The 24,345-nt window shown below is 36.9% G+C and overlaps 1 protein-coding gene across 3 annotated transcripts in view; it reads left to right on the top strand.

Annotated features, from left to right (window-relative positions):
- Positions 1–24,345, top strand: part of LOC145684924 (uncharacterized) — a 204,000-nt gene that overhangs the window by 138,199 nt on the left and 41,456 nt on the right. For all 3 annotated transcript variants that reach the window (XM_081757278.1, XM_081757277.1, XM_081757276.1), the window contains exon 2: positions 17,222–17,371. In XM_081757278.1, the coding sequence (XP_081613404.1) occupies positions 17,222–17,371 (150 nt within the window). The remainder of the gene's footprint in view (positions 1–17,221; positions 17,372–24,345) is intronic.

The following is a 24,345-nucleotide window of genomic DNA, read 5'->3' as shown; positions in this document are numbered from 1 at the left end:
TGGACACAACAGTAATAATATACGGTGATAAGGAACGAATTTACCTTTGAAATCGTAATATAGTAATAGAATTCACTTTTCTTTGTGTCTGTACATAAATTTCCGGAATATTCCCATTTTGGGGAATCTTCCCGAAAAATATCTTCCCAGGAATTTACCCATCACTAGTTGTGGCATAGGGTTTAACATACAATACGCATAACTTAAATGATTTCATGTTTAAACTTAAAAATCCGGGAAAATGTAGGTAGGTCACTGTGGTTTCAGACTTCAATTGATCACAAGCATTGAGAAATAATCGAAAGATTGGTAGATGATTACCTATTTTATACCCACGAAAAACAGTAAAGCAATTAATAATTACACTCAATTATACTATTATTATTTGAGTTGTCTGAAACGAAAGTAAACTAACTACATTTTTAACAATTTCTGAGTCTTGAATGACTGATATTTCACAACAAAGTTTAGAAATTGGCACAACGGTCACATGAAGTCCATTTCCTAATAGCAGCAGTTCATGTCAAATCATCACTATCTCCATAAAGGCCAATTTCCCATAACGCAAAAATGTAGGTAGTTTACTCTGGTTTCAGACAGCTCACAATCACCCAGGTTCCTTATAATCAACGTTGAAACCAAAATAAACATTGAAAAGTTGTTCATACTACAAAACTACTAAAGGGAGCACGGTGGGTCAGTGGTTGAGTGATTACCTCTGATCCGAGATGTGCCTGATTTGAAACCTTCCAAGCGAGTTTGTGGTGAATAACATCGTGTTCGTGGGTTTTCTCGGTCTACTCCCGTTTCCTCCCACTTTCTCATTCCACCAATTCTTCCGTAATCATTCACTTGCATTAATCATCGTCTTCGTTAGCTTCAAGAGCATAATCGTGGGACGTTAAACTCAAAGATACAAACTAATGTTACTAGTAACTATTTTTAATATGGTAAAATTTTCAAAGTATGTATGAAACACAAGGATACTCGCAAAACTTCTGACCCTTTACAGGTATAATGAATGTTACAAAAATAATAGTATACAATTAGTCAAACATTAGACAAAAGTATTTATTAAAAATTTAGTTCATGTAGAAAAGTAGAGGTTGCAATATCAAAGGTATGTACGAACGTGTGAATGTTCCCTCACCCGGTGCACTTGAGTCGTATCCAAACAATATATACAGGAAATATTGTCAGGAAAGTTCCTTCAAGTTCAATTTTTATATTTATTGATTAAGAACATTCACAAATGTTGATTTAATATGTATTTCCTTTTTTAAAAAAGTACAATCTTTTTGAATGTGCGTTTATACATCATTTATACTGTATACAAAACTTTTATACCAACGTTGTTGAACAAGATATAAATATCGGGATCACAGAGGCTTAGTGTAGAGCTCTCATCTTTAGTGCATGTGGTCCGTGCTTCGATTCCATCTCCCAACACCGTGTATGTGGATTTTCTCGTGATTCTCCCGTTTCCTCCCACTTTATTCACCCCACCATTGTCATCCAGCTCATCTTAACTTCTCCCCTAACCTCGTCGGATAATTGTGGGACATCAAACTAAAAAGATATATATATATATATATATATATATATATATATATATATATATATATATATATTGCATGTGCTATGTTGTATGAAGAGAGCGTTATGGGAAAATAAAGCATATACCATGCACAAAGTTAAACTAAATTATTTAATTAAATAAACCATACGTTATTCAAAATGCAAGTGTATTCCTTGTTGCTTTTTGAGCTGATTTTTTTCTATTTGCCTGCTGATTGAAATCTAGGATGCTGTTCACCAACTCTTTCTAAATAGAGAGCATCACTATCGTAGATAGTATTTCTTCTGTCATACTGATCCAAAAAAAAAAAACTCTATTTTCTTTAGTGTAGAGAAGCATATCTCCCCTTCGACGATCGGCATTTTAAAATTAATGTAAGAGATAGAAATTCAGTTTTCAGTGACCATGTATTTTTACTTGCTGCTCCTCTGTAAAGAAGCATGAAATCTAAAGATTATTTTCCTTCGAGATATTGTTTAATAAATATTAAAAATATTAACTAGTTGAACATGCACTGTTTACACAGCCCACCGTTCTAATGTGAATGTGAATCTCCTTCCCGCTTCTCACTATATCTGTAGAAGTTAGGGATGGGCAAAACTGTTTTTTGTAAAAAACCGGAAACCAGTTTCTAGAAAAACCGAAACCTGAAAACCGACATTTCGGTTTTTCACCGAAACCGGTTTCGATTTTCTCCAAAACCGGTTCGTTTTTTATCGAAACCGGTTCGGTTTTCAGGAGACTGGTTTCGGTGAAAACTTTTGAAAAAAAACATAAAACTATTTCTGTGGAAACGGATTCGGTTTCCGGAGAACAACGAAACACTATTCTGGTCAGACATAGAACAAATTTTGGAAAAAAAACGGAACTGGTTTTGAAGAAAACCGAATCCGGTGAAAAACCGAACCGTAAACTGAAAAACCTGTTTTTGTGCCCACCCCTAGTAGAAGTCCGTTTACAGACACAAATAAAAGACAGGATGACTCTCAAAGGGAGTGAATTGCTATAGACAAACATATAAATATAGTATCTTAATACATAGAATGTTGGAGTTAGTTTGTGGCAAACTTGGATAATGATAGATGAAAGACCAAATGCAAATATTTAAAATATTTTTTCTTATAATTCCATATCCGAGTACGCCTCATTGTGGCTCCACAAGCCTTCAAAGTTGCCAGCTTGCAATAGGTATTCAGATTAAAGCAAAGCGCCTGAAATGTCCATCAACCCGCCACACATAGCTTCTTTACTGGTTGCCTTTCACAAGGGTATCAACCTTAACATCCTAGTGGCAATATTAAACCAGTAGGGTCAAAACGATGCTTAAAATATGGAATAGAAAAATAAAGACAAGTTCTTTTTTTTGAAAATTTGAGTTAGAACTGTCAAATCTACATAAAATTTGGAGTCGACCAGTGGAAGGGGCACGTTTCTAGAGCTTGTAGTTTTCGAGATCTCATTGTCGAAAGTAATTGGTCTCAAACATAATAAACTTTTCTTGACCACAAACACATTTTAACACATAGACTAGCTGAACCTGCGCTCTCTACACAGCGCATCATTCGCATATGAGCATAAATCTCCTTCTCATTCCTCACAACATATGTACATGTCCCTTTACAAGACACAAGTGAAAGATGTCTTTAAAAAATTGGCAAGGGGTATCATAAAGGGGAGATTTTTTCGATTATCTTTTCTCAATATCTCGCACCGTTTGCAAGATTTGAGCCTACTTCCGGTTGGAGTTTCTAATTCATGTATGATCAGTGTTTTCGTTCTTCTTGCATGCAGTATATAATAAGCAAATACATTATATACACAATTAAATATATTGTCAGTAATATATGCTGTTTATTGGGCAAAACACTGCAAACAATAAAGATTCATCTTAGACTGGAGAAATGGTTATCCTTCATTTATCATTTGGCCATGAAACAAATGCCTGAGAGATATGCAACCCTTATATACAACTGTGTGGTTTTGGAATGTATAACTCATAGGGTATGATGCTTTACTCTTTTTAAATTTCAACACTTCCAGTATACTACCCCTAAAATGTAATAAAGAAATAACGGCCATGTTTTTGTTTTTTAAATATTCAATTAGAACTGGACAATCTAGACAACATTTGGAATCGACCAGCGAAAACGGTACGTTTCTTGCTCCTGTGGTTTTCGAGATTTCATTCTCGAAAGAATTCGAGACAAATATATAAACGTTTCTTTGGAGACAAACATATAAACCTAGCATTTTAATATATAGAGTAGCTGAACCTGCGGTCTCTACACAGCGCATTATTCACATATGAGCATGAATCTCCTTGTCATTCCTCACAACATATGTACATGTCCCTTCACAGACACAAGTGTAGGACGTCTTGATAAAAATGGACAAAGAGTATCATAAAGGAGAGATTTTTTCGATCATTTTTTCAATGTGTCGCCCCGTTTGCAAGATTTGAGCCTACTTCCAGTTGAAGTTTCTAATTCATCTATGATCAGTGTTTTCTTTTTTCTTGCATGCAGTATGTAATAAGCAAATACATTACACATACAAATAATTATTATTTCAGTGATGTATTGTGTTCATTGGGCAAAACACTCGAAACAATAAAGACTGAAGAAATTGTTATCCTTCGTTTTCCATTATCATTTGGTCACGAAAGAAACGCCTAAGGGGGTATACAACCCCTATATACAACTATGTGGTGTTGGAATGTATAACTCGTAGTATATGATACGTTACCCTTTTAAAATTTCAACACTCAGTGTACCCCGAAAAAATATAATAAAGAAATAACGGCCATGTTTTTTAAACATTCAATTAGAATTGGACAATCTACATACAAGTTGGAATCAACCAGTGGAAACGGCACGTTTCTAGCACTTGTGGTTTTCGAGATCTCATTGTCGAAAGAATTGGAGAAAAACATAAATTTTTCTTTGGAGAGAAACATAAATTTATCATCTTAATATATAGATATTTGGATCTTTATCCATCGTTTCTTGTATTGAATTAGATGCTGAAATTTCTTTGAATACATGAATTTCCTTTTAGTAAATGGCAGAAGCATATTTCCAAGTAGGAAGGTAAACGCGTGTCGCGATTGCAAGTATTAGATGTTTCTACTATTAGGAGTGTATTTTATTTTATTTGATTTATTATTCATTCCTTAGACCATATTACATGTATTTTGCTAATTGAGTCTATCTAACTTTAATTTGAATTCTTAAGTTTGACGGTGTTTTAAATCAGGGGGAAAAATGAAATGAAATATTTAAGTTTTACGTCCCACGGTTATGCCGGCTAGGCTAAAGGAGACGATGATGGTGAGAAACGAGGAAAATGGCGGAATGAAGAAGGTGGGAGGAAACGGGAGAAACCCGATAAAATCCACGCACACGGTGTTTGTCCACCACAAAGTTCACTTGGCGCGAGCTGGGATTGAACCAAAGACCCCATGCTCCTCCGAAATCAAAACTAAGGTACCAAGCAAGCACAAAAAGAGTATATAGACTTCAGTTGCAAACGGTAAGATTATTATTCTAATCTGCAATATCATTCCTTCACTGTCATTATTTTCTAGATTTGAAGCTCTCTCGTGGCTAATTGGTTAGCGTACGCACCTTTGGCCTGAGAGACCGTAGTTCGATTCCCTGTGGGAACTCATATGACTCGGATCCCACGATATCTTATATAGCCTCGCTGCTGAAATAGACGCTAAATTAAAAATCAAATCAAATCAGGAGATACTTGGGTACGTCGTTGAAATCCCAGCTCATACCAAATTGGTTTTGTGGTGTAGAAACACCATCAGTGGGTATTTCTCGGGGTTCTCCGTTTTCTCCCACTTTCTTCATTCCACATTTCATTCACTTTCATCTTCACCGTCTCCTTTAGCCTAAGATTATAACTCTGGGATATAAAACTGTAAGATTCCATTTCATAATAGTTACTTATATGAAAAAATAAAAATATTAATGATCGCTTAATTATCAATTATTAAACTGTTTGGAATGGGAATGACTATCATATTTCAGTTTTGCGCATCGTTGATTCTATTTACATTTTCAGTTTTTTTTTCTGATATTTCTTATTGGAGTCTTCTGATTTCATGTTCTCTTTAATGCAGTTTGATTTCCATTAATAGGTGGGCGAGCCACAGAAGGTTTCTCTTGGGCCAGTAACATCCCTTTAAGTGTGGTAAGAAGGTATAGAAGTGGTTGGTATGTATAGCAATACTAAAAGAAAGGAAAATATTTTGCTTGAGAGAGAGCCAATCTGAGACAGTATAGATTCTTTAAAATTGCACCAAACTGGCCATAGAATTAAAATATGGAATTATTTTCTATTTTGATAATTCTTCTGGTTCGCCTATAATGAAAACTTAAAACTACCCTATAAAACCACCGTAACACATAATCTGACGTCTCTCAATCCAAAAATAAATAAATAAATAAAAACAGAATCTGCAGGCCAACAAGCCTTATGTACTTTGGTCTGTTCAAGCAATAAAGTAACGCTGCTGCTCTAATACATTTTTTTCGAGATACCACCCAGGCCTTCTTACAAAAAATATGGCCGGGGAGGAGCAAAATCACAATATGAGGAGGTTGCACTGGGACATTATTTTGGTATATTGACAATAGCAATTTAATTTTTTGTTAGCTCCAGGGAGACAAAGCCCCCGAACCCTCAAAATTATGCATGGAAGAAACGTTGCTGCGTTTTTTGTTGTTGTTGTTGTTGTTTTTTTCATGAATCAGCCTCTTTTTCCACGCTGCCGCGACTCACCCACCTATCAATCGCCAATAGCTGCCACCTTCCAATTCCTCCACTCAAGCGCCAAGTGGAGAAATTCGTAACTATTACAGGAGGCAACACTTGCGATTGTAGAAGTGGTTGCAGTTGCAGGTGTACGGACGACAATACAAGAAGATAGGAGCGATGCAGGTATAAATTCGTTTTTCTATGTTAATTAATAGGAAGTCCCTGCCGTAAGCTTAATGTTACTGAATATAGTTGCAACGCTTGTTGCAACTGGAAATGCAAACCTCTTTCTTTCATTTTAGTGGTGTATCAATATTATTTTGCAGCGGAAAATAAAGGTTTATATTACTGAAATACTACTTTCGTATTTAAAAATTCCTTTGTTGTTAAAAAATGCACAACTACGTAATCAGGGGCAACGATTAGGAGGAAAGCGGGCCCCACTTTTTTTTGAAGTGACCCTTTAATATATATATTGCTTCATTTGAAAATGTAAAGTCTTCGTATGTATTACCGATTCATAGAAAAAATGGTGCCATATAATATTTGCCGTGGCTTTGAGTACGTATTGCGTTTGAATTTCTATTCAAAACAATTAATATTGCAATTGCGTATTTCTTTAAATGCCATAGCATATGCTTGTAGTATTTACTGTCGTTCATTTTCTAAGAGTAACAACATACATTTAATGACATGCGTGGAATTAAAAAATTAAGTTGTTCATTAATCCCCAGTTTCAATATAACTTCTACAAAATAAGCCTCATTATTCATTACTATGATTAATGTTATCCTTTCTATTTAGTTGTTTTACAAAATTTGTTATTAAATAATTTTAATCACACAATTTTCCAGACAGAATTTTAAGATGTTCATGAGCAAGGAATCAAATCTCTTCTTACACTTTCGTTGTTTAAGAGTACAAAGGGCTAGTTTGCGTTGTTGTTGTCAATTTACTTAATAAAATATGAAATACAATATACGGTATTTTAACTGAAAAAGATAGTATCCTATTAGTTATATAACGTTTCTTCAAACAAAGTGTTAGAAACAAACAGGGAAAATAACATTGGTATAAAAAAAATTATTCAGATCGTATCTTGTCCCGCACTTTTAACGTCCGGGCCGCCACTGTATGTAATCTATAGCACCAGCCGCCAAGACTGTATAATGAATTCGTATCTTTAAACGTGTATAAATAAATTTTCATTGTATTCACAAGCATTTTATCAATATATAGCTTTATACTATGAACCACGTAAACAGTGGCGGCGATTGGACGTTAAAAGTGGGGGGGGGCAAGACATGATCTGAATATTTGTATATCAATGTTAATATACAAATTTTTCTGGTTGAAACTATATACATTAATAGGCCATTTCAGAAAAGTAGGGGGCAACTGCCCCCCTTTGCCCCCCCCTAATCGCCGCCCATGCACGTAAACACTCAAACGGTGTTTGAGACCACGTGAGACTTAGGTAAACAAGTGTTGCTCACGGGGCTCAAGAAATTTATTGTCTTTCTCGAATTTAAAAATGTGCTTCTTGCCTTGTCTCTCGTTTCGTTTTGGAGAATGCTAATTGAAAGGCATTTTATAAGGCACGATGTACAATTTTTAACATGTCTTTTTTCGCTATTTCGATTTCGAATAAGAACTAATGTAAGAATTATTACTTTTTTAAAGATTCGAGGGGGACTCTACATCTTCTCTTGCCACATCAATAATTATTGTAGTTATTATTTCTCGGTACATAACCTCCCAATTCTATTTACTTACTAATACATATGAAAACATAAAAGCTACTTATTCAACCCTAATAACATTCCAGACTTTTAATAGCTCGCAACTTAATGAACTTTAATACCATTCCAGACTTTTAATAGATCGCAACTAATTGAACTCTAATACCATTCCAGACTTTTAATAGCTCGCAACTTATTGAACTTTAATACCATTCCAGACTTTTAATAGATCGCAACTAATTGAACTTTAATACCATTCCAGACTTTTAATAGCTCGCAACTTATTGAACTTTAATACCATTCCAGACTTTTAATAGATCGCAACTAATTGAACTTTAATACCATTCCAGACTTTTAATAGCTCGCAACTTATTGAACTTTAATACCATTCCAGACTTTTAATAGATCGCAACTAATTGAACTTTAATACCATTCCAGACTTTTAATAGCTCGCAACTTATTGAACTTTAATACCATTCCAGACTTTTAATAGATCGCAACTAATTGAACTTTAATACCATTCCAGACTTTTAATAGCTCGCAACTTATTGAACTTTAATACCATTCCAGACTTTTAATAGATCGCAACTAATTGAACTTTAATACCATTCCAGACTTTTAATAGCTCGCAACTTATTGAACTTTAATACCATTCCAGACTTTTAATAGATCGCAACTAATTGAACTTTAATACCATTCCAGACTTTTAATAGCTCGCAACTTATTGAACTTTAATACCATTCCAGACTTTTAATAGATCGCAACTAATTGAACTTTAATACCATTCCAGACTTTTAATAGCTCGCAACTTATTGAACTTTAATACCATTCCAGACTTTTAATAGATCGCAACTAATTGAACTCTAATACCATTCCAGACTTTTAATAGCTCGCAACTTATTGAACTTTAATACCATTCCAGACTTTTAATAGCTCGCAACTAATTGAACTTTAATACCATTCCAGACTTTTAATAGCTCGCAACTTATTGAACTTTAATACCATTCCAGACTTTTAATAGATCGCAACTAATTGAACTTTAATACCATTCCAGACTTTTAATAGCTCGCAACTTATTGAACTTTAATACCATTCCAGACTTTTAATAGATCGCAACTAATTGAACTTTAATACCATTCCAGACTTTTAATAATTCGCAACTTATTGAACTTTAATACCATTCCAGACTTTTAATAGATCGCAACTAATTGAACTTTAATACCATTCCAGACTTTTAATAGCTCGCAACTTATTGAACTTTAATACCATTCCAGACTTTTAATAGATCGCAACTAATTGAACTTTAATACCATTCCAGACTTTTAATAGCTCGCAACTTATTGAACTTTAATACCATTCCAGACTTTTAATAGATCGCAACTAATTGAACTCTAATACCATTCCAGACTTTTAATAGCTCGCAACTTATTGAACTTTAATACCATTCCAGACTTTTAATAGCTCGCAACTTATTGAACTTTAATACCATTCCAGACTTTTAATAGCTCGCAACTTATTGAACTTTAATACCATTCCAGACTTTTAATAGATCGCAACTAATTGAACTTTAATACCATTCCAGACTTTTAATAGCTCGCAACTTATTGAACTTTAATACCATTCCAGACTTTTAATAGATCGCAACTAATTGAACTTTAATACCATTCCAGACTTTTAATAGCTCGCAACTTATTGAACTTTAATACCATTCCAGACTTTTAATAGATCGCAACTAATTGAACTTTAATACCATTCCAGACTTTTAATAGCTCGCAACTTATTGAACTTTAATACCATTCCAGACTTTTAATAGATCGCAACTAATTGAACTTTAATACCATTCCAGACTTTTAATAGCTCGCAACTTATTGAACTTTAATACCATTCCAGACTTTTAATAGATCGCAACTAATTGAACTCTAATACCATTCCAGACTTTTAATAGCTCGCAACTTATTGAACTTTAATACCATTCCAGACTTTTAATAGATCGCAACTAATTGAACTCTAATACCATTCCAGACTTTTAATAGCTCGCAACTTATTGAACTTTAATACCATTCCAGACTTTTAATAGATCGCAACTAATTGAACTCTAATACCATTCCAGACTTTTAATAGCTCGCAACTTATTAAACTTTAATACCATTCCAGACTTTTAATAGCTCGGAACTTATTGAAGTCTAATATCATTCCAGACTTTTAATAGCGTATCTCAAGCCTTTAAGGCTAAGTCTGCATATTTGCACAAGCTTGCATTTGCACAGCTGGAGTAATTCCTCGATTGCAAGCTTATCTCAGACTTGCCAATAATGCATAATATAAGGCTAGCCTTAAAATTTCTTTAAATTCACACACCTGTAGAGTATGACTTAAAATTTACACGTGGCAAAGCAATACCCAGGAAGAATCTCTAAGGGTAAGTCTAATTCGCACTTATTTTTGTGCAGCCTTCATTCTTACATCTGGTTTAAACTAGGGATGGGCAAAACCGGTTTTTACAAAAACCGAAAACCGGTTTCTATAAAAATCGAAACCCGAAAACCGGCATTTCGGTTTTCTCCAAAAACCGGTTCGGTTTTTCACCGAAACCGGTTTCGATTTTCTCCAAAACCGGTTCGGTTTTCATCGAAACTGGTTTCGATGAAAACTTTTCGAAAACACATAAGACTATTTCTTTGGAAATGGATTCGGTTTCCGGAGAACAACGAAACACCATTCTGGTCAGAAATAGAACAAATTTTGAAAGAAAACCGGAATCGGTTTTGAAGAAAACCGAAACCGGATCAGGTGAAAAACCGAACCGGTTTTGGAGAAAACCGAACCGGTTTTTGAAGAAAACCGAAATTTTCAAAAACCGGTTTCGGTTTTTCTAAAAACCGGAAACCGAAAAACCGGTTTTTGTGCCCACCACTAGTTTAAACATATACAAGTTTATACTTTAGGGCTATCTGAACTCGCAGCACGACTTAAAATTTAAACTTGACAAAGCCACACATAGAAAGAATCTTTAAGTTGAAGTCTATCAAGGGAAATGAAAGACAAACGTAGACTTACTGTAGATCTATTTGCTTACTGGGAAGGAAATGAAAAATGAAATAAAATTGTTCAGTTTAACATCCCGCAATTAACCCCGTTAGGCTCAGAGAGACGATGATTAAGGCAAGAATTGGTGGAATGAAATGTGGGAGGAATCGGATGTACCCCGAGAAAACCCCGTACACGATGTTGTCCACCACAAACTTACTTGACCGGAGATCGAACGAGGGATCTTACACACCGGAAGTAAGCACACTACCACTGATCCCCCGTACTTACTGGGAAGGATTACTACTACTACTAGTAGTAGTTGTTGTTGTAGTTGTAGTAATAGTAATGTAATAGAAATACCGTAAACCTATCTGGAATTTTTTATTTGTAACTAACTCTTTATTTGTTATTACTAACTAACTGCATGATCTATCAAACCCGGAGGTTCAATCCCACATTCACAAAAGTTCTCAATTGGCTTCTAACCGATTGGATCCAGTTTCTACTTTGTATTCCTATTTCTGCGAGCTCGTCTTACCTGCGCCTAGGTCTTCCTAATGGTCCTTTTCCGATTGGTTTTCCACTTAAAATTTCGAAAGCGTTCTTACTTCTTTCATTGTGGCTCCACCTAACCCTCCTAGACTTAATGATCATAACAATGTTAGATAAACCGTATAAATTATGCAGGTTCTCATTATAAAGTTTTCACCATTCCCGTCCCTCTTGGGTCTGAATATTCTCAGAATTTTATTTTCAAAAACTAAATGCGATCTTCCCCACAGTAAGTGATCATGTTTCGTAACAATATAACATAACAGATTCAGGCTTCAAATTCTTCGTGAATATTGTTTGTAAAGATTTTGCAATTTTCCAGTTGACTAATTCGGGTTTAGTAATACATTATGCACTTACCATACATTCAAGCTGTCATATTAGATTTCAAATTTTTTGAATTTTAAACAAAGGTGAATAAGAACTAAATGCTAATGGGCTAATTTTATATATATTATTTATTGTTTATTTTTCCTTCCCGACAATGCTTTCGTGATATGTGATAATGGACTCATCAAGTGGTAAGTATATTAATTATAAATTTCTGTTCTTTTCGTGCTGATGTTTTTAAAAGCAATAGTAGTACATTTTGTATTTCATGCAATTGGCCTTGTTTCCCAGTTAGACGTATCCACTCCAAATTATGTTCTGATGTTTTCGTTTCCAGCATGTACTCCCTCAATTTCTGTGATTTTTTGCATGTATGGTGATGGATCAGATGTGTAAAATAGGAAAACGCTTGTTGAAGAGAAAGGTGGTTGTATTATGTGGTTGGGGCCAAGTGCTCGATTTCCTTGAATTTCATTCATTTATATTCAGGAGCGCCCGAAGAAAATTTTCTAGGGAGGGGTCCATTCCATGGTTGCAATATTATGTCTGGTATTTAATATACGTGGCTTGCTATATTACGTATACATTTTCGTGAGCCATCGGGGGCGGGCTCCACCCTGCCTCCCCTTCGGGCGCCCATATTTATATTAAATAAAATAAGTCAAACACTTATTCAGTGGACAATTTTCTGCATTCTTATCTTTTACCTCTAAGGAATTAGAAGCTATTTCTTTATAAAGCGACATAAATTCTATTTTCCAATAATGTGAATCAAAGAAGTTACTGCTAAATATTAAAAAAAAAAAAAAAAATACGAAGTAGCAATATACACCAGGAAAAGGAACTATGTGCGCAATGTGTATACTATTAATCAAACACCAACTGAGGGAGTGGATTATATAACTGATCTTGGAATCACTCTGCACTCAAACCTATCATTCGATATTCATGTCAACAGAGTAGTTGGTGAGGCCTTTAGGAACTTTGGCTTTGTGATGAGATTAGGAAGTGATTTTTCTAACACCAATGTTCTCAAAACACTATACATTGCCTATGTAAGATCTAAGGTAGAACAGCGATAATATGGGGTTCTAAACAAAATCGAAAATATTCACAATAAATTTGTGCACTTTTTAACATATAAAGAAACATGAATATATCCGAAATTTAAGAAGTGTGGAGATCTTCTAAGCAAATATTCATTGCAATCACTTGAAAGCAGGAGAACTCATTTAATTTTTATCTTTCTTACAAAAATAATTCATAATATAGTAGATTCAAAATATTTATTATCAGAAATTAAAATTCACGTCCCACATAGAGCAATAAGACCCCATAACAACATATTCCATCTCTCAACGCATGCATTGGATGTATCGCCAGTCACAAAAATGTACTTATTCTATAATAAAATGTCACAAGGGCACCCAGGTAGGGACATTTTTAGTTATAGATATAATTTTATTCTAAATAGGTGAGGTGTATATCATGTTATATGTATTTTAAAGTATTTTGCTCTATACTTGAAGAGTAGTCATTATCATGTAAAGTTCTCTTCATTCAATTATGATTCGTGTCACTCTCATGTAAAGTTCTCTTCATTCAATTATGATTAGTGTCGCTGTCGTGTTTTTCTACTTCTGCTGGTAGGGCTGGCCATAAGACAGAACGCATCGACATATGTCAGGGGTTCGAATCTTTGGAAAACCTCGAAAAAATTAAAGGTCTCTTCATTCAATTATGGTTAGTGTTGCCTTTGCTTACGAGGTGGGAAATATCTTTCTAAATTCAAGACAAAGTAACAACTTTCAACGAATATAATGGGCAACGCTAGTTCACCCAAGTTTTTGATCTCAGACAATATTTTACTATTACACAATTTATAATATAAAAACCATAAACTGATAAAGTGATTGTACGAACACAATAAACAGTATTTATCAACATTTAAGAATACGCAACTCCTTATTACACAATATACTCCGAAAATAAATATAGTTTGCATGTTGTTATATCACACCCCTTGGTGAACCTCTCGTGACACGGGAGGATTCTGATCAACTTCTAGATGAAATCAAGCTATAAATTCTGTACACAAGTTTATAAAATGAGACGAGAATAGCTTTTCGAGAATCGAGACGAGACAAGACTTGACCTCTACAAAAGTTAAGAGAAGACGAAAATAGAAAATCTCGCTCATTTCGTCTTCTGAGCAACACTATTTATGGATTTTCAGGTTTTAAGTTCTTGCCAAAAGTTTATCTGGGGGATCATAAAATCTGTGAGCGGTTTTGCCCCCACTTTTCAACCTTCTATGAAAAGGTTAGGTGAACCTCAGAGCCCCTTTGAAAGAAGGGAAGAGCAATAAAAGTTTCCGCCTCCAGCAATCGAACCCGGGTCGCCCATATGATTGGTAGGTGCTTTACCGATCTTCATAAAGCAAAGACATTTAAATAGCCATGTGGAACCCTGCAAGGTTGCCCACGAGGATTAGTTGAGTCGAGTCGAACCAAGCCGATGGATTAATTTTAATAGAGCTAGCTCGAGCCGATGATTCACCGAAACAGACTCGGTGGCTCATCACAACCATCGGCTCAATTGAGCCGAATTGTTGGCTCATCCCAACCGAGCCAGCTAGAGTGTGCGCTCAATTGAACCGAGCTGAGCCGGTTTGACATCACTACCCGGTTCGGCTTCTGTCCGGGTTCAAAAATTCGACCGTGCAGATCTCAGCCTTGATGGTAAGAATTACACATGAACATATTGATGCTCACGACATTCGAGACTGTCTCGTTATAAAAATCTTTTGTGGTCTCATTATAGAGACGAGACGAGATGCGAGTAGTGCCCCTTGTCGTGAGCAACACTAAAAGCATTCCACAATACTGCTTATATTTCTCATGGTTTTAGCTTTCCAGTCTATAATCAGGCCATGATTTCAAACGAGTTAAAACGAGCTGAACGAGCGAGCTATTTATCAAACTCGACTCGACTCGAAACTCGACCTCGAAAAAAGTGACTGGCTCGAAACTCGACTAGAGAAAATTACCTTTGACTCGACTCGTGCCCATTTCTATATTGAATGATGTTGTCTCATTTCAAACACGTGTTGTGATATCCCTACTCTGAAAGTGGCTTCTATTGAATGAACTCTGTCTCATTTCAAACACGTGTTGTGATATCCCTACTCTGAAAGTAGCTTCTATTGAATGAACGCTGTCTCGTTTCAAACAGGTATTGTGATATCCCTACTCTGAAAGTGGCTTCTGTTAAATGAACTCTGTCTCGTTTCAAACAGGTGTTGTGATATCCCTACTCCGAAAGTGGCTTCTATTGAATGAACTCTGTCTCGTTTCAAACAGGTGTTGTGATATCCCTACTCCGAAAGTGGCTTCTATTGAATGAACTCTGTCTCGTTTCAAACAGGTGTTGTGATATCCCTACTCCGAAAGTGGCTTCTATTGAATGAACTCTGTCTCGTTTCAAACAGGTATTGTGATATCCCTACTCCGAAAGTGGCTTCTATTGAATGAACTCTGTCTCGTTTCAAACAGGTGTTGTGATATCCCTACTCCGAAAGTGGCTTCTATTGAATGAACTCTGTCTCGTTTCAAACAGGTGTTGTGATATCCCTACTCCGAAAGTGGCTTCTATTGAATGAACTCTGTCTCGTTTCAAACAGGTGTTGTGATATCCCTACTCCGAAAGTGGCTTCTATTGAATGAACTCTGTCTCGTTTCAAACAGGTGTTGTGATATCCCTACTCCGAAAGTGGCTTCTGTTGAATGAACTCTGTCTCGTTTCAAACAGGTATTGTGATACCCCTGTTCTGACAGTGGCTTCTATTGAATGAACTCTGTCTCCTCTCGTGGGCAACTATGTAAAAAGAAATCCGTAAGATCGAACAATTAAAACCATCACACACTGAATAGAAAACAGGAAAATACTTCAACATACGGATTATTGGACCTCGAAACCAAGTAATTTCAATCCTATTGTAACGAGAAACCTTTAATGACGTACTTGCATAAATTGTCCATCACTGATGCCAATTCGTGGGAAAATTTCCATTTTGTGGGATTTTTTATATTTTTCAAATGGGGATAAAGGGAATTTTCGTAGAAATTTGTATATGGGATTTTTCGTCTATTTACTTAATCGACACCAACAAAATTCTTCGGCGCAAAGTAGATTTCAGTTACAGGAAATTGAGTTTTTTTTCTCTCGATGACAGGCATAGTTCTAGGAGGCAATGGTACCATTCGGGAGGCAAGCGTCAGGTCGTGAACCAGAGTTTAGAAAATATTTCTGAGAGTTAGGTCGAGTTTAATACTAAATTTTCAGAAAGATTGGGGCTCGAGCTAAATTTTTTAAAAAATAATCGGGCCGGGTCGGGCCAAAAACTTTTAAAAATTTTCGGGCCCGGGCCAGGCTTGGACCAAGAATTTCAAAAAACTTATCGGGCCGGGCCGGGCCGGACTCGGGCCGAAAATCTCGAAAATTTTTCGGGCCCGGGCTGGATTGGGCTCGGGCCGAAAAATTCGGCCCGTGCAGGTCTCTAGGATACGGACCATTCTGACAACAAAATATACTTGTTCTCGCGAACATTTTCAGTTATCTCTTTCAGTTAAGGAAGATACTTATTCATAAGCTACGTCACAGAAGGTCGGATTTTACGGATAATTAACTCACATATTGAAGAAAGTGATTGACAAACAGTATAATATTTCATAAATTTTGAACATTTTGTATAATTAGTATAGCGTGGGATATTGAAGAGCAAAATGGGAATTTCTGTATTCTAGATGGGAGTTTTATAATTTTTGAGATTGGCACAAGCCCGCAACCAGAGGGGGGCTAGGGGCTTGGCCTCCCCTAAACTTTTCTTGGCCCCTCCAGACATCAACACAAAATGCTATTATTAATACAAAAAACACAATTTCGATATCTGTAAGAAAATTTTTTAATGACTTGGCCCTCCCTAACATTCATGCCCCCCCCCCCCAAACCTCCGTGGCTAGCTTCGGGCCTGGATTGGCACCACTGATTGTGCTGTGTTATTGCTCCATTTATATTCAGAGAGACCAATTTGTTCCTTTTCTTTTCAGTGTGCTGTGTTGTATATTGAAGCTTTGCTGTCGTCTGCTAACAAATTGTTTAAAACTATACTTTACTTTTGTTAATTTTTTTTAAAAAAAATTCTGTTTATCACTTTCAGGTTTCCGAAACGGATAATCTTCCTCCGAAGGCATGCTGCAAATGCATATATCTACTGGACTCTTTCTATACGTTTAAGAAAACTGCTCGACACGTAAATGATATATTGAGGACCCAGGTCGAAAGGACAAATAATGCAAATAGGCAACCAGTAAGTATATTATTTATTTAGTTGTCTCTATAAACTATTTAGTAGACTCACTATCTTATTCATGAGTAGATACTTAAAATCATTAAGCCTTAGAAATTGAAATCTAATATATAACAAGTGAGTTTTGTTTCACAGTTTGAAACTACGGTATTCAAAACTATAGGAAATCAATATTCAAACTTGAAGTACGTCAGGCCCGTAGCTAGCCCCCAAATGTAGGGGAGCCGGTAGAAGTTAGGTGGGGTCGATCCAACTATATTATAGTTCATCACCATATAGCGTTATAGTTCATTTGCAAGCCTACCGAGAAAATTTGAGGGGGCCAGAAAAAATTTAGGGTGGTCCGGCCCTTCCATGCCCCCTGGATATGGTTCTGAGTACGTACACTAGACTCTCGCCAATCCGGCCATTAGTAGCTATAGTATTCGCGCCAAGTTCCGTTTTGTTAATTGTTTTTTTTTTTATTGCGTTCTATTTTCGTTGTTACTATTCGTGTTATTGTTACCATTTTAGAACAATTGTTACACTGGTTAGTGTTGTGGGGTGTTATTATTGGTAATATTTAAATTCTTTTTTAAATATTCATTTACTATGTCTTCAAAGTTTGGCAACATTGTTGGTGAATTTCAGCTGTTTGACGTTTCCCCAAGTGTGCGCTCGGGAAGCGGCTCCACGAATTGTACCGAAGTTTTCCGATGCATCGGAGCTCAAGCAAAATATTTCTATGATTGGTTTACAGCCTAAGCTTCACGACTCGGCGCGAGTACTATAGTCCGTCCTTTCAGTAATCCTGTCTCACATCTGTCGTCTGCCGCATACGGAAAAATACATATTGAGAAAAAAATCGTAGGTGGCGTGCGTAAAAACGTAGGTTACATATGTAAATTTCACATACAGGCGGTCAGGATCTCATATACAGATAGACCTATGTAACATATAGCTGTCGTATGCAAAAACGTATACGTATGTACAGGGCCGTAACTTTTGGGGCCAGGAGCCAACTGCCCTCCCAGGGAAGCTCACTGCCGTTGGAGGGCGTCCACTTTAAGACTCTTAAATTTTCTTACTCCATATATGATACGAACATGAAATTGTAAATGAAGCAGCAAACAGGTTCATTACATTACATAAACAAAACAGCACACAAAAGGTAAATAAAACAGAAATGAGTTGTGAGACCATTTCAGTTACAATGTCTACTATTAGGGGCCTTAGAAATAATGTTTATTAGTGTATCTTTGAGAATTGTCAAATTGTCCCCTTAATTAATTTGTCTAGTATAGAACGGGTTCAGGGCCGTAACTAATGTCCCCGTAGACCTTGACGTTGGGAAGGGACTACAGGCTCCAGGGACCTACAAAGAGTACGAGAAAGATGGAAAGGAGGAACCTATTTTCAAGAAACAGCTTTTTCTATGGGGACCAAATACAAAGATAACCAAGAAAGTTCTGTCGCTTTTTGGGGAGGTCTGTGTTCCATTGGCCTTCACACCGTGAGTTAAATGCGAATGGAGATAAGGCGAAGATCAGTTGTTGGTGTGGGTATATCCAACATACTACCTGCTTGTAGCAGTTCAGTTACACCGTGAACGTGCGTAAGGACAGAGTGAACATGGGACCTCCACAGAGCGTCATAAGGGCGTATGTGCTGTACGAGTTCAAATTGGCGTCAAACGCCACTGAAACGGAGCGGAAGATATGCCAGGCCTTTGGTGAGGGTTTCGTGACTACACGGACAGTGCAGCGGTAGTTTAACAAGTTTAAGGACAGTGACGAAACACTCAAAGACGTACCACGTGCCGGAAGACTAACATGTGTACAAAATGAAGATCTTCAGGCAGCAATTGAGGCTAACAGTGGCCGGACATGTGAGGAACTGGGACTACAATTCCGTGTGAGCGGAGAAACCATTCGGCAGCACCTCCATCAACTCGGGAAGCACTACAAGTTGGGTCGATGGGTCCCACATGATATGACTCGGGGCGAGAAGGCAACGCGAGCAAACAACTATGTCTCTTTGCTGTCTCGTCTGAGGAAGAAGTCATTTGTGGACAGGGTGTTGACTTGTGATGAGAAAAATGGGTTCTGCACGAAGCTCCACGGCGCTGTCATCATTGGTCAGCATACCATGAATCGGTTCCAAAACAGTCAAAACCAGCACTACACCAGAGGAAGGTCCTCCTATGTGTTTCGTGGACTGCTCGCGAATCGTGTATCGGGAACTGCCACCTTCTGGTCAGAGCATCAGTGCAACTATGTACTGTCAGCAGTTGAGCCTAGTTCAAGAAAAACTCAAAACTCTGGAGTCAGCATTTCTGAATCGCAAAGGGGTACTCCTGTTACAGGACAACGCTAAGCCCCACGTGGGTAGGATGACCCAGGACTCCATTCTACACCTTGGATGGGAAACACTATTGCATCTGCCATTACTCCCTGGACATTACTCCTTCCAATTATCACCTGTTCCATTCCTTGGACAATCTCCTTAGAGAACGAAAGTTCAAATCCTTAGTAGACGTGCAAAATGCACTTGGTATCTTCTTCGCTTCACGGCCCACCAAGTTCTACCGCGATGGAATCCATGGCCTTTCAGAACTTTGGCAGAAGTTTGTCGATGCTAATGAGGACTATTTTTAATCTTCCAGGTACGTCTTAGGTGAGATATCGATGTTCGAAGGTAGTGGGTGAAAAAGCGACAGAACTTTCTTGGTTATCTTTATATAAATGCTTGCCCCCTCCTCCGCCAGGAAAAATCTAAGTTACGGTGCTGCGTATGTAGTATATGGAAGATTGTTAGATATCAGACATCCCGCAACGGAATGATGTAACATTTATGCGGGAAAAGGGGCAGTTAATATGTATTATATGGATAGCATATTGATATATGTAGTAAATATAAGGATACCGTATATTAGCATGTGCCTGTACAATATACTACTGTCCGGATAACATTTTTCTCAGTGTAGTATCGTGGCTTCCATTTTTTGTTGCTTGGAAAGTGGTTGGGTAATAATGCATTCCACCGTCCAGCACCTTCATTACTTCAACAGAGCATTCGGGACATGTTTCATAGTGAGCGATAATCCACATACAATCTCAAGCATTAAGTTTCTCTATTTTTCCTGTGATAATGTACGTAACCTTATATTTAACAAAGTATAGTAATATATGTGTTAAATTCAATTTCAGACACTCTCAATAATCCGGCACTTTCGGTAATCCAGCAACCCTCTTTGCAAAAGATGACCGGAATAGCGAGAGTCCAGTCTGGTACATCAATAAATACTGGTTGAAAAATGAAAAAATGAAATGAAATCTTTGAGTTTTACGTCCCACGATTATGACGGGTAGGCTAAAGGAGACGGTGATTCTGAGAAATGAATGAAATGGTGGAATGAAGAAAGTAGGAAGAAACGGGAGAACCCCCGAGAAAACCCCGAGAACGGTGTTTGTCCACCACAAAGTCCACACGGCGCGAACTGGGATCGAACCAGGGACCCCAAGCACCGGAGGTGGACGCTCTACCACTGAATGTTTATGTATGTATGTAACAAACGTTTATGTTTGTTAGGCTACGGGAGACGAATGATGAAGGCAATTGAATGATTGTGGCAGAATTGGTGAGAAAACAGGGTACTCCGAGAAAACCTACCAAACATGATGTTGTCCACCACAAACTTAGTAGGCCGGGAGTCGAACCAGAGACTTCACGTATCACCACTGAGCAACCGTGTCCCGTAATCACTGGTTACAATGGAGGAAAAGCATCAAAGATAGAATTTATTACTCGGACGCTGAACCCATATCAAAGAGCCATTACTTGATAGAATCTTAGTGTTTCTCCTCTATGAAGATCAATACTGAAACCAGAAGTGCCAGTTATTATGTATCATTTCCGGCTGCAATACAGCAATATCGAAGAAGAAACATATTCTTGCGGTTGGTTAGTTGCGTTATTTATGAGACATCCCTTAGTTATAAGTCCAACCTACCTCGAACCAGGCCTGTATCCACCACGGGGGGCTAGGGCGGGCCGGCCCCCCCTAAATTTTCACTGCCCCCCTAAAATTTTTACGGTAGGCTTGCAAATGAACTATAATATGGTGATGAACTATAATATAGTTGGGTCGGGCCCCCCTAACTTCTACTCCCCTCCCTACATTTTTGGGCTGGCTACCGGCCCGCCTCGAACTATGTTTTTATCAAGTTACTTTCAAATTCATATCCTAAAGAGATAGTGGGGGATGTCATAATTTATGCCCCCCCCCCCAAAAAAAATAGTACCTTACGAGTCCGGTAAGTTAGGAAGATGGAACTCGGTACATAATACCGTCATGACAAATAAACGGACAATTTTCCCATCATTTTCGAATATTTCCGTTTCAAGGGAGGCACAGGGGTATTTTTATATTTTTTTTCGCCACACCGAAAAAAAACCCGTTATACGAACAGTGATATATTGTACAAATATACGGATTCCTTACGTTTACTATGGAAATCTGTACGGAGCATACGTTGTCCATATGCTACATACGGAGCAAATTATATTTTAAAATCGAAATTTGATTCCATTTTAATATGAAAAACTTTACTTTCAAGTTAAATTATGTATTGTGTGGTTGCATAACTCCTTACAATAAGATTGGTTGTTACATAAAATATTTAATAGAAAGGTGATATTTGTAATTTTTGATTACTAACTGAGAAACTAAAGGATTTTTAAATGGGATCTACATGAATATTGTCGTTTATACTTAATTCGCACTGAAAAGTGCCTTATCTTACACCAACTTCCTTAATACAGTACAATTCGTTGTACCTTTAGAGAAGGATTATAAACATGCTTAATTAGGTAGGACGTGCACTGGTTCCTTTGTAATTCCTTGACACGACTACGATAGGTATGATAGTTCTCGAGTTATAGAGCTTTAAAATTTATTGTCTGTGTCGTTTTTTGGCATCTTATAACTTTGGAAGAAGGCACTTTCTACTTTATGTTTACTAGACACTTTTTGCTTCTTTCGAGATCTCCTACAAGATAGCTATATACGTTATCGCCATTATAATTCTGTATCCAGTATGTTTATATATATTTCAATATAAGTCTGGAACACCTGAAGCAATTTCAACCAAACTTGGTAGCGTATGACTCACAATCTAGGAAAAATATTGTGTCAAAAAGGTATCCCCAACAACACTAGGAATTTGAGTGGAGTGGGTATGTTGAATTAATAGTTTTCGAGGTCCTTACTTTACCTTACCAACTGACACTACAGTTCAGGGTGAGTTATGGCCTCCTTCACCACACGTCTCCAAGCTTCTCGATCTTTAACCATTTCTTTCCAGCCTCTTATCTTCATCATCTTTAGATCTTGCTCTACATTTTCTTTCCATCTTACATTTTCAGACGTCCTCTTTTCCTGTTGGAGTATATCTTTTCGTTAAATACCTTTTTCGGCATTCTGTTATATGCCATTATTTCTAGGTGTCCGAACCATCTCAGCCTATGCGATTTCACAAATCTTACAATATCTTGTCTCTCTAGTATATTATCTATTTCTTCATTATTTCTTATTATCCATTGGTTTTCTCTTCTTACTGGTCCATATATCTTCCGTATGATTTTCCTTTCAAATTTTCTTAATGTATCTTCTTCTTCCTTCCTTAGAACCCAAGTTTCACTTCCATATGTAACAATCGGTTTAATTAGTGTTTTGTATACCTTAATTTTAGTTGTTCTATCCATCCGTCTGCTTTTCAGTAACTGTAAGTTTGCGTAGTATGCTCTATTTCCTACTTGTATACGTTCTTGGATTGATGTTTTCATGTTATTTTGGTTATTTATCACCATGTCCAGATACTTAAAGTTTCTAACTGCTTCGAATTCTTTCCCTTTAATTGTGATGTTTTTACATTGTTTCTCTTTCCTTGTTAGCTCCTCCGTGGCTAAGCGGTTAGCGTACGCGCCTTTGGCGTGGGAGACCCGGGTTCGATTCCCGGCGGAAGCTCATGTGGTTCGGATTCCACATTAATCAGTAAGTCCACGTCTCATATAGCCTCGCTGCTGAAAGGGACGCTAAACTAAAATCAACTCAACTCTTTCCTTGTAATTAACATAAATTTAGTTTTTTGTGCATTAGTGACCAGTCCTATCTTATTCGCTTCATTTACCATTCTATTATAAATTTCTTCTAGCTCTTTTGATCACATCGTTGGCATATGCAAGGATTTGGCTTAATTTGTAAAATATTGTCCCTTTCTTGTCAATCTCCTTAATGACCTTATGCAACGCGATATTAAAGAGTGTCGTTGACAATCCGTCTTCTTGCCTTACTCTTTGGTTATATACAAAATCTTCTGTTGTTATATTGCCTACTTTAACTTTGGATCTGGTTTCTTTAAGTGTCATTATTGTGAAATTGATCAGTTTGCTTGACATTTCCATGTTTTATTTCAGTTTTGACTCAACATACCAGCGAGTGAGGGAGGGTATGTTGCCTAAAATATTGTATTTCTATTTAAATAATGACTCAAAACCACGGTAGAGCTCCTCCTTAGTTATGGAGAAAGGAACATGAAGAGGCTTTGCTACCCGCACCCAGCTTTCTGGGATTTTTTTTTTTTTTTTTTTTTTTAATCTCCTTATGTTATACTATAGAGAGTTATACACGAAAATGCTCAAAAACCGAGTTTTGTATGAACATTTTTTAAACAGTTTCACTCGGGACAACTCCTGAACCCCCACTCAACGCAGACCCCCAGAAGGAAATTTGGCCTCCCATTGTGCTTTAGTGAGATAATCAGGAAATGCAGCGAAATTCATGTCATGAGGATTAGCTTCCTGATAAATGAATTTATTGGGGAAGCACGTAAGAGAGTTGCTTTTTTAATTTTTACTAAAAACTCCATATTGAAAATATTTAACTTCTATTAAGTAACAGTATCAGATTAAATTATCTAAAAACAATCTCCACA

The sequence above is a fragment of the Thermobia domestica genome, chromosome 5, assembly GCF_964235325.1.
Source record: "Thermobia domestica chromosome 5, izTheDome1.hap1.1, whole genome shotgun sequence".
Classification (NCBI taxonomy): domain Eukaryota; kingdom Metazoa; phylum Arthropoda; class Insecta; order Zygentoma; family Lepismatidae; genus Thermobia; species Thermobia domestica.
Note: the sequence above shows the minus strand (reverse complement) of the source record. Positions and strands in the feature narration are given on the sequence as shown.